Below are 16659 nucleotides of genomic sequence, written 5' to 3' on the forward strand. Positions count from 1 at the left end.
AGGAGTTTGACGAAACGTCTCTGTTTTCAGACCTGAAGTCTGAGTCAAGTTGTTTTTGACATTTTCTGGAACTTTTCCTGCAGCCTCCTAATGAAGTTTCTGAGTGAGTCCATGTGAGAATAGAGCAGGTGAATGTCCAGAGGATTCACAGAGAGCGAGTGGACGTGTTGATGAGGTTTCTAACACGTGACGGACGTGACACTGGAAGAACACATATCTCAGGGTGAAGAAGAGGAGGAGCCGTACACATAGAAGATGAAGACCTCAACTTGGAAACACGAGGAGATTCCAGAGCTTTTGGTGCTGAGGGCAGACGCTGGTGTGGATGACCTGTAAACAACAACACTGATCTTTCCACAGCAGGATTTATACATCATGTCCGGCCTCCTGCTGCTTCACCCGTTATTCATACGTGAAAGTCCAACTCCAGAAAATGTCCAGACAATACTTTAAAGAGTTCATGACTGAAAACTAAATATCTTGCTGGACATGTTCAGGAGTCGTACAAGTGGACTACATTCACATGTACGACACCTGGAGACGTGACTAACTCCTTCACAGTGAACCTGTAACTTAACATAACTTAACATTACCATGGCTATCATGGTGATGTGTTCTGGCTCCGCCCCTCTTCTGAATGTTCCCACATGTTCCTGTTGCTGTGAACGAGTCGGACCCACACAATCTCCTGCTGCTGCTTCAGCTCCAGAAGATGTCCGACCCACTTGTCAGAACATGTTCCAGATTTGATTTGTGCAAAGTGCGAGCAGTTCTATTATCATGTTTTCTTGAAGTGGTGATGACCTGAGCAGCAGTTTGACCAGTTGAAAGTGGTGCAGGGAGCCTGAGGAACACGTGTGTACAGGGCGGGACAGAGATCTAGTGGTGAAAAGATAAGGAGGCATGGGCGACCCCGTGTAAGTCCTGAAACCTCTCACATTAAGCGAAGATCGACACATTCTTACATTACCTTTCATTTAGCTGATGCTCTCATCCAAAGTGACTCACAGTAAGTGCTTTCAACCATGAGGGTACAAACCCAGAACAACAAGAAACAAGAAAGTACTATTTCTTCAAGAAAGCCAAACTACAAATTGCTATAAGTAAGTGTCATTTAAGTGCTACTGAATTGTTAGTTTAAACACTTATTCAAGGTATAGTCGTATCAGGTGTTTCTAGTTTGCGGTGGAAGATGTATAGACCTTCTGATTTCCTGATGTCATTGGGGAGCTCATTCCACCATTTAGGAGCCAGGACAGCAAACAGTCGTGACATTTACAACATATATGAATAAATGGGTTCGATTGAAATAAACACAAATCTACATTTTATACTATCAACTAAATAAATTTAATTTCAAGGCACACAACTCTACAGCTTCAAACATTTAAAATGCGAGAAACTATAAATAACAAAGACAAAATGGAAGTTTCCGTAACAGATTTCCATTTTGTTAAGAGAGGAAGATGTTTTTCAGAGCAGAGAGGGATTAACTTTAAATACACAGAAGCAGTCAGTGCATAAAACATGGTATTAGTTAGATAATGACTTGGTTGTTGAATTTAATCACACACATGCGTCTTAATGTTTCACATTGACCCTGTACGTGCATATTGTTGGAAAAATAATCAGAAAATTATTCTGACTCACTACAAGCTGTGTTTAAAAAAATACATTCAATTATTCTGCCTTGAGTGAAGGATACAAATTGATAAAAGGAAGAAACAGTTAACAACATACAGAAGATTGCATATAATAAGCCAGGAACTCTTTTGACCTTCAATTAACATGGTTCAGTCATAGTTGTGCAGCGGTGGAAGGTAATGAAGATCATTTACTCAGGAGGTCAACTTTGAATTACTCATTCCAGTTTCCATCACAATAAAAATCTGATTACTCCATCAACATATCAATTAGGAAGTTATTATATTGCTACTTGCGTTTACATGAACAACAAAACATTAACTATTGGCCTTATTCAGAATAGGACAATAATATGAATATAATGTTGACACTCGTTGCTAATATAATATTCCATTCATAATCCTGGTGACTTGTTACACTGATGATATCACATGTCAAGATTGAGTCCATTATGTCATTCGTCTGACATTCCCACTAGAATTTTAAAACTCCACACTGGAATTATTTAATGCCCGATTCTGTAATTTACCCTTCTGAGAGTTTTCTGTCTGGTTTTAACAAACTTTAAAATGCTCTATATTTTTTAATCTTGTTTACACTCAAATCCAGGACACATGTTGTCATCAGTTGGTAACTGTCGCATGTCGATGACACAAAATGCTGTGAAATCTCCAATGGGACATTATAATGAGATTAACACATAAACATAATGAGGCTAAAGGCAGAATACTCCATAGTTCTTAGTTTGATAATTGATTAGTCTGAGTATGATCTCATTCAGGCTCAATTCATCAGAACATGCCCTTTACATGCAGTGCCTTATTCTGATTGTCTTATTCTGGTAAAGGTCAGAATATGGGTGTCCATGGAAACGTGTCTGCTAAGATATGAATTCACAAGCTGAAGCATGTGATGTCATTAAAATTAACTCTTCCTCACACATCAACATTTCATACCAAATTATTTTTGAATACATTTTACTCAGAGGCTGCATGGAGACACTGGCTCAGACATTTGTTCTCACATACAGAACTTCCAGAATATTTCATCTGAATAGCAGTTAAGTGAAGGTCTGAAAGCAGCTCAAGTTCATTTTGATTCCCTGACTTTACATATAATAGTTAAATAATGTTTCAAAACTGTTTTTACTTCTTTGGTTTAAAAAAAAAAAGCGTTATTTCTTCCACCACTGTCATACTATGAATTGAGACAGTCACTGAATTATTTTTTCTCACCCGTCTCATATTTTTAATACCATACAGCTACAGCCTGTACAGAGTTGGTTACTTAAAAAAAAAAAAAACACAATATAGTCAGATTTTTAAATTTTTTGCTTCTGCCCTCAACTCTAAGGTTCTGATTTTATCACAAAAAAAAAATGAAAAGAGCTCTGCAGCAGGAAGAATTCAGGAATGAATAGATGAGTTTTTCAAAGCACCAGAGACCAGATGTGATGCTGGAGCTTCATCAGCTGGACGGAGGTCGTGGTTTTACCTGCGTTTGCTCCTTAGCAGAAACACGAAGAAACCACTGAACAGAGTCCTGTGAAGTTTAGAGGAGGGCGGGGGCACGACTTAAAGAAGAGCTCAGTTCATTTTGGGGTATAATCTAGCATTTTTTCTTCTGCTCTGTGTTTCATAGTGAGACAGACTGATGGCCTTGGTTGAGGAATGTAAATCTCTCTAATTTGGCTTTCCATTCAGGGGTCGATTAACAGATGGACTTCCATCTCTTTCACTTAAAGCAGAACTCCAGACCTCCACTAAATAGGCCCTGACTCTGCACATAACCTTTTCTTGATGGCTTCTCGCTTCCAATATAAATATAAAAGCAAGAGTAAAAGAAGGATGATGATGATGATGATTATAACTGCAGTCAGCCAGTTGGGCCAAGGCCAGATGTACATTGGGTTTTTAAAAGGGTCGCTCTCCTCTTCGCTGACAGAGTTCTTCATCATGCACGAGATATGTTTTACACCTTTCATCTTCTCGTCATTGTAGATGATGTGGTCCATGCTCTGCTGCTCCGGCCCCCACTCATCTGAGTCCTTCCTCCAGCTGTAGGTGAGAGGATGAGTCACGAAGGTGTCTCCCTGACAGGTGAGGGTACATTGGCTGGACGTGTGGTCACATGACGGGGTCCTCACCACCACCTTGGGCTTGGGCACCTTCTTGATCACTCTAACCGTGTACACTTGACTCTGCATTTCGCCGTTGATCTCCACCTTGTAATCTCCCCCGTCGCTTTGCTTGGCGTTGTTGACGGTCAGTTGTGCGGTGCTCTGGTCCAGTTCGGTCCGTCCTTTAAACGAGCCGAAGAACACAATGTCATTCATATTCGCCCACTCCAGCACCAGGTTCCCGTTGAACTGCCACACTACGCCGGTGATGGCGGTTCCGTGCTTCGGAGGAGTCAGGACCAGGGGTTTTCCTTCCTCGAAGTAAAGTGAACCTTGGCCCAGCGCGGAGCTCGTGAGGGCGGCGAGCAGCAGCACCGTGACGGGCCCGGAACTCGAGTGTCCATCCATGTCCGCGACTCGGAACCGGAGCGACTCAAACTTCAAATATGCCTCAGAAAACGAGCTGTGAGGCGGGCACTCCCTGAGTCTCCTTCCGCTGATGAAGATTCTTTTCTGTGGAAGTACGAACCTCCGTTAGCGCGGCACCGCCCTTCTCCGTCCGGCGTCAAAATCACCAGGCACCGATGGTTCCTCAGCTCTTCGTGCCTGTGCCTGATTTAAATTCGAATCATTTAAAATATATATCACAGCACATTTATTTAGAGTTCAGAGTTCAAAGACGATTCTATTTCTACGACTGAGTCAGTTTTCAGACGGATCGAGATTAAACCGAAAGTAAAAAGAAGCTTCTCGTTAGTCCGTTTCCTACCCTGCCTCTGATTGGCCAACACTCTGTGTCAGTTTGTGTGCGCGTGTGTGTGCGTGTGCGAGTGAGTGAGTGAGCAGATTATTCAGTGTGTGTTTGAGCACCTGGTCCACATCTCAGTTCACTGCAACCATGCATACAAATGATAAATAAAAGTAATAATGCAGTAGTAAAAATGTCTCCAATCAGAGATATAGCAATGATATCTCCTCCCTAAATATAAGGTCTATATGCAAAGTTATTCCCTTGTTTGTTTGTGTGAGAGAGACACACACACACACACACACACACACACACACACACACACACAAACACACACACACACAAACGCATACACACACACACATCTGTAGTTTAAACATGTGTGATGGAAATCTGGAGATACAAGAGGCTGGAAACAACAAAGTTATCTACGTGTATTTAATAAGGGGCTTTCTGCAGAAAGGATCAACACAGGGAAACCACAAGGGTCTCAGAGTGAGGATGAAGAACAGTCAAAAACACAGATCTTATATAGGAGGATTTAGGGCTGTCCTTCTGAACCAATCCAGGAAGGATATATGGGTGGGGGAAGGAGAGGAATCTAAACATTAGCAGCTGATTCACATGTGTTTCCTTAGGTGATAAGAAGACATCCACTCCTTCCTTTGATGGGTAACAAATGGTCTCAACGTATTTCAACACTAACAGTTCCGACCATAAAACAGCTCAAGTCTTAAACATTTGGTGTATGTAAATACAAGTCATAAAAGTCTCTTACAAGGCTGCAGAAACTTACTATCCAAATACAAAATAGTTTGTTAAGCATGTTTAGTTAATTTTTCTACTACATTTCCCTCCTTTTTGTCATTTATTGACAACTTATGAGAATGAAAAAATCAAATACATCAATTCACCATCATCATCCCTGTAGTGTCAAGCAAACTGCATTTGTCACAGGCGGTATGCGTCTTTAAAAGGGAGGAAGGAATGATAAGAGCAGATTACACAACCACACAGTAACATCACATTCTTTATCACTATCAAAGGGTTCTGGGGAGGAAACCCCTCAGGGAGGGGAAACACACCTTATATTGTCGTCACTGTAGATCTAATTCGTGTGTCATCTGGCAGAACAAACCATAGGGACACAGTTGGCATTCCCCATAAGGCCCATGGAGGCTACAGTAACCAAACTGTGAGTATAAAGGTGCAGTGTGGGGGAGACATACGTGCGAATAGAAGTGTGGCATGTTCAAACGAGCAAACACTTTCTGTAGCTTCAAAGGAAAACAAATCATCATATCGCACAGGATGCTTGAAACCCACAAAAAACGAAATTCGTATCAAGCGTGTCAGCGGGAGATCGCTGTCATCATTATTGAGAGAACAGTTCCTCTACTGCCACTTAGACCCAGCTGACTGGAGAGGTCAGTGTTCCATTTGTCGTCCTCTCGGCGGTGTGTGTATCATGTGATTTTCTGAAGCAACTATTACCAACAGCTGTGCTGGTCAGCACTGCCCCCTCTTCACCGATCTTTCGCTTTACTTATTCAGTGTGGGTGCAGCAGTTAGAATTTCTGGTTCTGGGAGTCTCTTGCAGTGACTGGCATTTCCTTGTGATACTGGGTCATTATTAGAGGTGTTAGCATCACATTTACATACAGCAACATGTTTGGTGAGGAGGATAGCATCAAGCATCTGAGACACTAGAGCATGATTTGCAGTTGGTTTGCCTGCTGATGTAAGGAATTCTCTGTGTTTCCAAATCGTGCCAAAATCATGTACTACACCATATGCATATCTACTGTAAGTGTAGATATGAACCCTTTTCCCCTTAGCCAATTTGCATGCTTCAATGAGAGCAGTGAGCTCTGCTGCCTGTGCAGACAGGGAAGCAGGGAGTGGTCATGCAATCAATGTATCATGTGCTGTAACCACAGAGAAACCAACTTGATTTGCTCCTGTGTCTGAATTGCGAGACGCTGATCAATCCACAAACAGTTCAAGGTCTGGATTCTGCAGTGGTGTTTCCTGTAAACCTAGTATGGAGGATCAAACTTCAGTTATTGTTATTCACCATATCCTTCTGTGGGAAGAAGAGTAGCTGGTTAAGAACATTACATCGTTTCACAGTGATATTAGGCATTTCCAACAGAATAGCATGATAACGAAGCCAGCGTGCAGCAGACAAATGAGATATCTTTTGTTCCAACAAAATCAAAGACATAGCATGTGGTACCAACAGGGTGAGTGGAGAGTACCCTACTAAATCCCTGGACGCCATTACAGCCTTCTCTGCCACTGCTACAGCTTTGAGACAAGTAGGCAGGCCTGCAGCAACTGGATCAAGTTTTGCTCAGAAAAATGCAACAGGTCTCTGTTTGCCCTTGGTCTGGGAGCAGCACTGATATCATCTACTCCCCCCTCTTGTCAACTGCTTGTGTGAAAGGTCGGTCAGGGTCGGGTAGTCATAAAGTCGGGTGGTCAATTGTAGGGTCAGTTTCAAGTCAGTGAAAGCTTTCTCTGCGTAATCAGTCCATATAACTTTGCTAAATGCTTGTAAGCCCGTGTGCGATTGCGCTGAGGGGCTCCTCGAGGACAGCATAGTTAGGTATAAATGATCTGCAATAAGAATCGATCACAGGAATGACATCACTTATTTCTTTCTAACAGTTTAGGAATCTTTGAATTACTGTTACTCTATTAGGGGAGAGGGATTTGCCCTCTGCTGTGATCATATGCCCCAAAAATGTAACTTTTACTTTTACAAACCTATATTTTTACAAACTTATACTTTAACAAACTTAAACTTTAACAAAATTATACTTTAACAAACTGTAGTTGTTCAGGCTTGCCTTATTACCTTATGCATTTAGATAATTTAGTAGAGCTACAGAATAATTTTCACAATATTCTTCAGTTGGAGCACAAATCACAAATCATTATATTGTCAACATATCATAAATGTGCTCTTCCTGCTGTTATCTCTAAATTAGCTCAAGCTCTCCTTTAGTGCCTGGTTGTAAATGGTCAGTGATTCACAATAGCCTTGACGAAGGCATGTGATTGTATAACTTTCTCTGTTGAACTCAAATGCAAACCAGTATTGGCTGTCTTTATCAATTTAAACACTGAAGAATGCATTTGTCCGATCAACAACAGAGAACCATTTACTGTCCTTCAGAACTTACCAAAGTATTGTTTTAAGAATTTGAAACCGACGAAGCGCGTTGTTGTACTCAGCGTTGACAACTTACAAATTTTAGATGAATCGCAAATCCTCAGGTTGTGTTTTATCAAAAATACTCCTCACCGGAAAAAATCGGAGTGTGCACAACTGAATCCTTGCAAGGAACAATTACACCTGCCCTCAATAGAGACTTGAAAACTGGTGTAATAACATCGATGGCTTTCTGTTTTATTAGATATTGTCAGATCATGGTGTGATAACCACAGGTTCCAGGTTTCAATTAAACCCACATCATGATTACCTTGAGCCCTTGAAATGTTGTTTGTATAATCTAAATATGCATGTGCATATTGGGCTTCTTTACGTGTGTCTGGTACCAGTTAAACAACCTTGAAAGTGTGAACAACAGATGTAAATCCTTTTCTAAACAATTTCAAAAATAGATTTTACCTAACCACAGGATCTGATATTTTTTCCCAAATGTCAGCATTGACAAATTTTTGTATCCACGGTACCAAGTCTTTCCATTCATCATTTTTGTGTTTGACAGCAAGTCATGTGAGTGTGAACCAGGAACTTCAAAAGGAGAGCATCCTCTGAACATCTGTGAAGGAACTGAGAGGGTGACTTCAGAAACAGCACATCTATGTTCATTCCAGAACATGAAACTTAGTGTTAAATTATCTTTCACACAACTTTCTCTAAACCATCTTTTCTCAAAACCTGCATCTCTCCCTTTGTGTTTGAGTGCAGTGTACATCTTTTGGATGTTCTTAGTATGACAGAATGTGCCTTGTCCACTAGATCGATGTGACAATAGATGAACAGAGCTTCCATTCATACTCACTTAACAGTGAATCAGCATTACACTTAATGCACGTGTAAATCTGTAGTGGATCCAGATCAGCCGTTCAGATCACTATGACTCCTATTGGGTTGGAAACTATAAAATATCCAAAAGATACTTTACATCTCTTCCCATCATGTTAATTTGGACAACATGATGCCTCATATTATATTATATTATAATATCACCTCATATTAAGGGAGTCATGAATTTTCAACCACGGTGCTTCCTGAATCTAACACAGATCTAACAACTCATTCGCTCATCTTAGGATGTGTGTCAAACATATCACTGTTGATGACTGAATGTGTTGCTCCTACAACAACAAGGAATATATTCTCTTTCCCTAGCACTGTGAGTGTGTGCGTTGGCATATGAACATATACATTTCATTAATATTTATCATATGTTCCTATCAGTAGTTTGTGTTTCTTTTCTAAAAAAAAAAATGAAAAAAAAATGTACTTCCCTGATAAGTGTTTGTGTTGGTGTGGTGCATTCACCCTCTTGATGTGTGAAGTGTTCCTCACGGCCTCGTTCTGTGTTCAAAGCTGCTGGTTCCTCCCTCTCCTCCATCCCCGCCTTGGTTCTATCACCTTGTAAAGTTGCTGTTTCTTCTGCAATTTTTTTTAGTTTTGCCCAATATCCCTTCTCTCCACAGAGAAAACAAATGTCCCAATCATCATTCCACGTGCCGTCTCCTCTCCTTCCTTGAAATCCTCTTCTTCTGCATCCGCGATGTATGTGAAGTCAAACTAACGCGATAATTAAGAAACTCACATCGCAAGCTGGAATGGAACCTTTCGGCAGTCCGAGGTTGCCGCACGGACTATAAAGGAGGCGGCACAACATCTACATAAGGAAGTGGAGAGAGAAGACGCAAACTGAAGCGTGCTTAGTATCTGATCCCGTGCAAACAAATCTACAAACGCCAGAGAGGCAGCCGGTAAGACACCGAGCCCATCAGGAGAGACTGCGGACCCCCAATGAAATGTTTGTGCGTTCGATAGCCGCTAGTGTTAGCCACGGGGCCGAACCGGCAGTGCCGTGGTTAACCCTGTAAATGCCAGTGTTTGTCAAGTTTGATTCTCATTCATAATTTAATGATGTCATGATTGTTTAAATTAGGAACATGATTGTTGAGTGAGCTTATATGTTGCAGATTAATACGTTAAAATGATTATGATGAAATTATATTATTATGACATTTAAAAATTAGGTAAATGTAAATTATTTAAAATCTGTAATAGTAACTTAATAAAATCCCTAGATACATTAATAATGATAAAAGTGGGAGAATTTAGGTTGCACTTTGTTTAATTTAAGAGGGAAAAGGCAATAGTTGTTGAAATGTATATTTTCCAGAACATTGTAGAAACAACCTTTTTCTTGTTTATTGTTTTAAAAGGTTTTTCACCTAACTGCTACCTGCTTACTAGCAAACGACCTACTTGCCTGAAACCTTAAAATCACAAAATAAAAGAAGATAAAAAGGAAAAGAAAAGTGTGGTTACTGAGTGAAGCCCAGCAACTCTGCGTAGATTTCCAACTCCTTCAAGTGGAGACTGCACAAAGAAAGGGAGGAACTTGACAATGTACCTGTGAACATTGTCAGTGAGGCTTTATGCAGATCAGTGTCTTATTTCTTCTTCTTCTTCGCATGAACTGCATGTGTTTTTATTAAGCTCTTCCTGAGTCCCACTTGATGCCTGTACATTTTAACAGGCTGGCAACATCAGGTCACTTCAACAATTTGCGATTTGGGCTGGATCCTGTCCCAGTCCATATTGCCTGCTTGTCTGGTGCAAGGTGAAGAGAGGAGTTGCGGGTCTGGAACGTTATTAGCTGGAAAAGGTTGTTGTGGAGCCTGGGCTCCTGGCTGTGGAACATCCGCTTCTGGTGGAGCCTGGTGTTGTTCTGGTTGTCTTCTTGTCGGCGGGGAAGAGTCGAGGTTGGAAACCTGCATTTTGAGACACTGAGACATTTGTGAGGTGTTATCTGTCCCTGCCAGTGAGTGTTTTCTGTCCCTTTGATGCAATTTTCTTTCTAACCACATTCCTTACACGAAAACTCCCCCCAGCTGGAAACCACATTCACTCATCCATACTTGTATCAGACTAAGTACTGTGTCACCATAGTTCCTTCGCATGAAGTTCACATAAGGATTACTCAGTTCAGTTCTATTATCCAAATCTTATTTTCTCATTTACCTATGTAAAGTTTTTTTTTTATTTTAATTTAAGTATTAGTTAGTCTTCATCAATCTCCTAAACGCTATCTTAAGGAGCAAATATAAAACTTAGTAATATAAACATCGTCAAAATAATGTTATACCTCCTATATTATATTCAATAGTAATTTCCTTATAATTACTTGGTTACTGTTAGTTTCTCAATTCATCTCTTCTTTTTTTTTCTTTTTTTTTTTTTTTTAAATACACTTTCAAATATCCTGCCTCACCAATACAAATCATAGTGCCTTAAAGAAGTTCTCTACATAGCGCGCTTTTCGAGACTTGTTTCACACAATGCAAATACAACTCAGTATTATGTCCTCTCTGTGGTCGTGTTATTTAACAAACTCGTTCTTAAAGGTACCTCGTCAGTCTACCTTCCAGGTTTTTTCTAAACCTTGGTTAAAAATTTACAGGGCTTTCACCTGTCTTGAGGATGCCGTTCCTCTTAGACCAACTTCTCCGTAACACTATGCTTTGCTTGGTATATATTACACTTGAAATCTCAGATTCTCACCAGATAGATCGCAGCGCTGAGACGATCCGGGACTCGGGTCTTAGTCCCTGCATCTCACCCGTATGGGGAGGCTAAGGTTGGAAACTATTTTTCCAAGAGGATCAGTCAACCGCTGACCCGAGTCCAGATCCGCCCAGACGTGCGATCCCACTTCTGACACCAAATTGTGATGGAAATCTGGAGATACAAGAGGCTGGAAACAACAAAGTTATCTACGTGTATTTAATAAGGGGCTTTCTGCAGAAAGGATCAACACAGGGAAACCACAAGGGTCTCAGAGTGAGGATGAAGAACAGTCAAAAACACAGATCTTATATAGGAGGATTTAGGGCTGTCCTTCTGAACCAATCCAGGAAGGATACATGGGTGGGGGAAGGAGAGGAATCTAAACATTAGCAGCTGATTCACATGTGTTTCCTTAGGTGATAAGAAGACATCCACTCCTTCCTTTGATGGGTAACAAATGGTCTCAACGTATTTCAACACTAACAGTTCCGACCATAAAACAGCTCAAGTCTTAAACATTTGGTGTATGTAAATACAAGTCATAAAAGTCTCTTACAAGGCTGCAGAAACTTACTATCCAAATACAAAATAGTTTGTTAAGCATATTTAGTTAATTTTTCTACTACACATGACTCCACAATTTCAACACTGATCATAACATTATGATCGATGCATTCATCAGCCTGTCCCGCTCTGTTTTATATTATATCACTGGGTAAGTTTATTTGTACATTGTGCGCATTGACCCGTTCATACTGTTCATATTTCATGCCCTCACATTCTAGTCCGGGTCAAAATAATTCCCTCATAATAAGCATGCATACGGAATTGGAACTACAGACCTATTTAGACTAAGACCTTTTCATGTATCAGATAACATTAATCATAACATTATTATGATTATTTTAAATCAGCTCTATTAGCTTGATCCAGCTCTTTCAGATGAGAGGAGTTGGACCTCAGAGCTGAAGCCAGAGAAGAACAGCTGATCTCTGACAGACTGCAGAGCAACAACCTGGATAAACAATAGAACTTAACTGTAAATTAAACTGAGTTCATTTGTAAAAATAAAGGAGTTTGACTAAACATCACTGTCTCTGTTTTCAGACCTGAAGTCTGGGTCAAGTTGTTCTTGACATTTTCTGGAACTTTTCCTGCAGCCTCCTAATGAAGTTTCCCACATGTTGCTGTGAACGAGTCGGACCCGGACAACCTCCTGCTGCTGCTTCAGCTCCAGAAGATGTCAGACCCACTTGTCAGAACATGTTCCACAGTTGATGAGTGCAAAGGGCGAGGAGTTCTATGATCATGTTTTCTTGAAGTGGTGATGACCTGAGCAGCAGTTTGACCAGTTGAAAGTGGTGCAGGGAGCCTGAGGAACAGGTGTGTACAGGGCGGGAAAGAGATCTAGTGTTGAAAAGATAAGGAGGCATGGGCGACCCCGTGTAAGTCCTGAAACCTCTCACGTTAAGCGAAGATCGACACATCTTACATTACCTTTCATTTAGCTGATGCTCTCATCCAAAGTGACTCACAGTAAGTGCTTTCAACCATGAGGGTACAAACCCAGAACAACAAGAATCAAGAAAGTACTATTTCTTCAAGAAAGCCAAACTACAAATTGCTATAAGTAAGTGTCATTTAAGTGCTACTGAATTGTTAGTTTAAACACTTATTCAAGGTATTGTCGTATCAGGTGTTTCTAGTTTGCGGTGGAAGATGTATAGACCTTCTGATTTCCTGATGTCATTGGGGAGCTCATTCCACCATTTAGGAGCCAGGACAGCAAACAGTCGTGACATTTACAACATAAATGAATAAATGGGTTCGATTGAAATAAACACAAATCTACATTTTATACTATCAACTAAATAAATTTAATTTCAAGGCACACAACTCCACAGCTTCAAACATTTAAAATGCGAGAAACTATAAATAACAAAGACAAAATGGAAGTTTCCGTAACAGATTTCCATTTTGTTAAGAGAGGAAGATGTTTTTCAGAGCAGAGAGGGATTAACTTTAAATACACAGAAGCAGTCAGTGCATAAAACATGGTATTAGTTAGATAATGACTTGGTTGTTGAATTTAATCACACACATGCGTCTTAATGTTTCACATTGACCCTGTACGTGCATATTGTTGGAAAAATAATCAGAAAATTATTCTGACTCACTACAAGCTGTGTTTAAAAAAATACATTCAATTATTCTGCCTTGAGTGAAGGATACAAATTGATAAAAGGAAGAAACAGTTAACAACATACAGAAGATTGCACATAATAAGCCAGGAACTCTTTTGACCTTCAATTTACATGGTTCAGTCATAGTTGTGCAGCGGTGGAAGGTAATGAAGATCATTTACTCAGGAGGTCAACTTTGAATTACTCATTCCAGTTTCCATCACAATAATAATCTGATTACTCCATCAACATATCAATTAGGAAGTTATTATATTGCTACTTGCGTTTACATGAACAACAAAACATTAACTATTGGCCTTATTCAGAATAGGACAATAATATGAATATAATGTTGACACTCGTTGCTAATATAATATTCCATTCATAATCCTGGTGACTTGTTACACTGATGATGTCACATGTCAAGATTGAGTCCATTATGTCATTCGTCTGACATTCCCACTAGAATTTTAAAACTCCACACTGGAATTATTTAATGCCCGATTCTGTAATTTACCCTTCTGAGAGTTTTCTGTCTGGTTTTAACAAACTTTAAAATGCTCTATATTTTTTAATCTTGTTTACATTCAAATCTAGGACACATGTTGTCATCAGTTGGTAACTGTTGCATGTCGATGACACAAAATGCTGTGAAACCTCCAATGGGACATTATAATGAGATTAACACATAAACATAATGAGGCTAAAGGCAGAATACTCAATAGTTCTTAGTTTGATAATTGATTAGTCTGAGTATGATCTCATTCAGGCTCAATTCATCAGAACATGCCCTTTACATGCAGTGCCTTATTCTGATTGTCTTATTCTGGTAAAGGTCAGAATATGGGTGTCCATGGAAACGTGTCTGCTAAGATATGAATTCACAAGCTGAAGCATGTGATGTCATTAAAATTAACTCTTCCTCACACATCAACATTTCATATAAAATTATTTTTGAATACATTTTACTCAGAGGCTGCAGGGAGACACTGGCTCAGACATTTGTTCTCACATACAGAACTTCCGGAATATTTCATCTGAATATCAGTTAAGTGAAGGTCTGAAAGCAGCTCAAGTTCATTTAGATTCCCTGACTTTACATATAATAGTTAAATTATATTTCTAAACTGTTGTTTTCCCCTTCTTGATTTAAAAAAAGCATAATTTCTTCCACCACTTTGATACTATGAATTGAGACGGGCAGTTACTGAATAATTTTTCTCACCCAGCTCATAATTTTAAGACCATGCAGCTAAAGCCTGTACACAGGTGGTTGCTTAAAAAATAGACAATATAGTCAGATTATAAAATGTCTTAGCTTCTGCCCTCAGCTCTGCTGTTGTGATTTTATATTAAAAAAACTAAAAAGTCCTCTGCAACAGGAAGAATTCAGGGATGAATAGATGATTTGTTAAAAGCACCGGAGACCCGATGTGATGCTGGAGCTTCATCAGCTGGACGGAGGTCGTGGTTTTACCTGCGTTTGCTCCTTAGCAGAAACACGAAGAAACCACTGAACAGAGTCCTGTGAAGTTTAGAGGAGGGCGGGGGCACGACTTAAGGAAGAGCTCAATTCATTTTGGGGTAAAATCTAGCATTTTTTCTTCTGCTCTGTGTTTCATAGTGAGGCAGACTGATGGCCTTGGTGGAGGAATGTAAACCTGTCTAGTTTGGCTTTTCATTCAGGGGTCATTTAACAGATGGACTTCCATCTCTTTCACTTAAAGCAGAACTCCAGACCTCCACTAAATAGCCCCTGAATCTGCACAGAACCCTTTCTTGATATCTTCTCGCTTCCAATATCCAAATCCCGCACAAAGTCCCGAGACCAGAAGGATCGGGACGATGATAGCTGCAGCCAGCCCGCCTGAAGACCCCTTGTCCTTCGGGTACATTGGGTTATCAAGACGGTCGCTCTCCTCTTCGCTGACAAGGTTCTTCATTCTGCAGGAGATCTGTTTTACATGCTTCGTCTTCACGTCATCGAGGAGGAGGTTCATGGTCTGCGGCCCCAGCTCCCACTCACCTCGCTCATCCGGGTCACCTGAGTCCTTCCTCCAGCTGTAGGTGAGGGGCTGAGTCCCGGTGGAGTCTCCCTGACAGGTGAAGTTACAGTTGCTGGAAGTGGGGCCGCATGACGGGGTCCTCACCACCACCGAGGGCTTGGTCACCCTCTTGATCACTCTAACCGTGTACACTTGACTCAGCTGCTGGTTGTTGATCTCCACCTTGTAATCTCCCCCGTCGCTTTGCGTGGCGCTGTTGACGGTCAGTTGTGCGGTGCTCTTGTCCAGTTCGGTCCGTCCTTTAAACGACCTGTAGAACTCCAGAACATTATTCCTCCACTCCACCACCAGGTTCGTGTTGTGGGTCCACTCGACGCTGGTGATGACAGATCCTTGCTTCGGAGGAGTCAGGACCAGGGGTTTTCCCTCCTCGATGTACAGTAAACTTTGGCCCAGCGCGGAGCTCGTGAGGGCGGCGAGAAGCAGCACCTTGACGGGCCCGAACCTCGAGTGTCCATCCATGTTCGCGACTCAGAACCGGAGTGACTCAAACTTCATATACGCCTCCGAACACGAGCTGTGAGGCGGACACTCCCTGGGTCTCTTTCCGCTGAACAAGACGAAATAGAGACTTTATTTAGAACGGCACCGCCCTTCTCCGCCGAGTGTCGAAACCCCCACGTCCTGATGGTCCTTCAGCTCTTCGTGCCTGTGCCTGATTTAAATTCCCATTCAGTTAAAATATATATATCACAGCACATTATCCAGAGTTTAGACTTTAGAGACGATTCTATTTCTACGACTCAGTCAGTTTTCAGACGGACCGAGATTAACCCGGAAGAAAAAATAAGCTTCTCGCTTGACTGTTTCCTACCCGGCCTCTGATTGGCCAACACTTGTGGCTTCCTGTCTGATTGGTTGGAATCTATGGTTGGAATAAGAGGCAGGGTCCTATGGTCCTAAAATGAACGGGGTGCAGAGGCAGGCTGTTTCAACCAGACAGACACCGGAAGCCGGCCGTGCCCTTCACAACAAGTCATAACACACAACTCAGGAATTAACTGAGTGTGTGTATGTGTGTTTGTGACCAGTGTTTGTGGATGAAGCATATACAGAGGGGCTAGGCGGGCAGCTCCACTGTACATAGCCTCGTTAAGCGAAGATCA

At 41.1% G+C, this 16659-nt stretch overlaps 2 protein-coding genes across 2 annotated transcripts; both read right to left on the reverse strand.

The window, feature by feature from the left end:
• Positions 1 to 1326: 1326 nt before the first annotated feature.
• Positions 1327 to 4578, reverse strand: LOC128453685 (SLAM family member 5-like). The gene has a single exon (XM_053436717.1). It carries the CDS (start codon positions 4169 to 4171, stop codon positions 3407 to 3409), a length of 765 nt encoding a protein of 254 aa, XP_053292692.1. The 5' UTR covers positions 4172 to 4578; the 3' UTR covers positions 1327 to 3406.
• An 8579-nt stretch (positions 4579 to 13157) lies between these two features.
• LOC128453687 (uncharacterized) lies at positions 13158 to 16409 on the reverse strand. Its single transcript, XM_053436721.1, has one exon. The coding sequence runs from the start codon at positions 16013 to 16015 to the stop codon at positions 15233 to 15235; it is 783 nt and encodes a 260-aa protein (XP_053292696.1). The 5' UTR covers positions 16016 to 16409; the 3' UTR covers positions 13158 to 15232.
• Between the last annotated feature and the right edge of the window lie 250 nt (positions 16410 to 16659).

Source organism: Pleuronectes platessa, chromosome 12 (genome assembly GCF_947347685.1).
Source record: "Pleuronectes platessa chromosome 12, fPlePla1.1, whole genome shotgun sequence".
NCBI classification, from domain to species: domain Eukaryota; kingdom Metazoa; phylum Chordata; class Actinopteri; order Pleuronectiformes; family Pleuronectidae; genus Pleuronectes; species Pleuronectes platessa.

What these genes read in the sequence shown, in the direction of transcription:
- LOC128453685 (XM_053436717.1), bottom strand. Translation starts at nt 4,171, where the DNA reads ATGGATGGACACTCGAGTTCCGGGCCCGTCACGGTGCTGCTGCTCGCC.
- LOC128453687 (XM_053436721.1), bottom strand. Translation starts at nt 16,015, where the DNA reads ATGGATGGACACTCGAGGTTCGGGCCCGTCAAGGTGCTGCTTCTCGCC.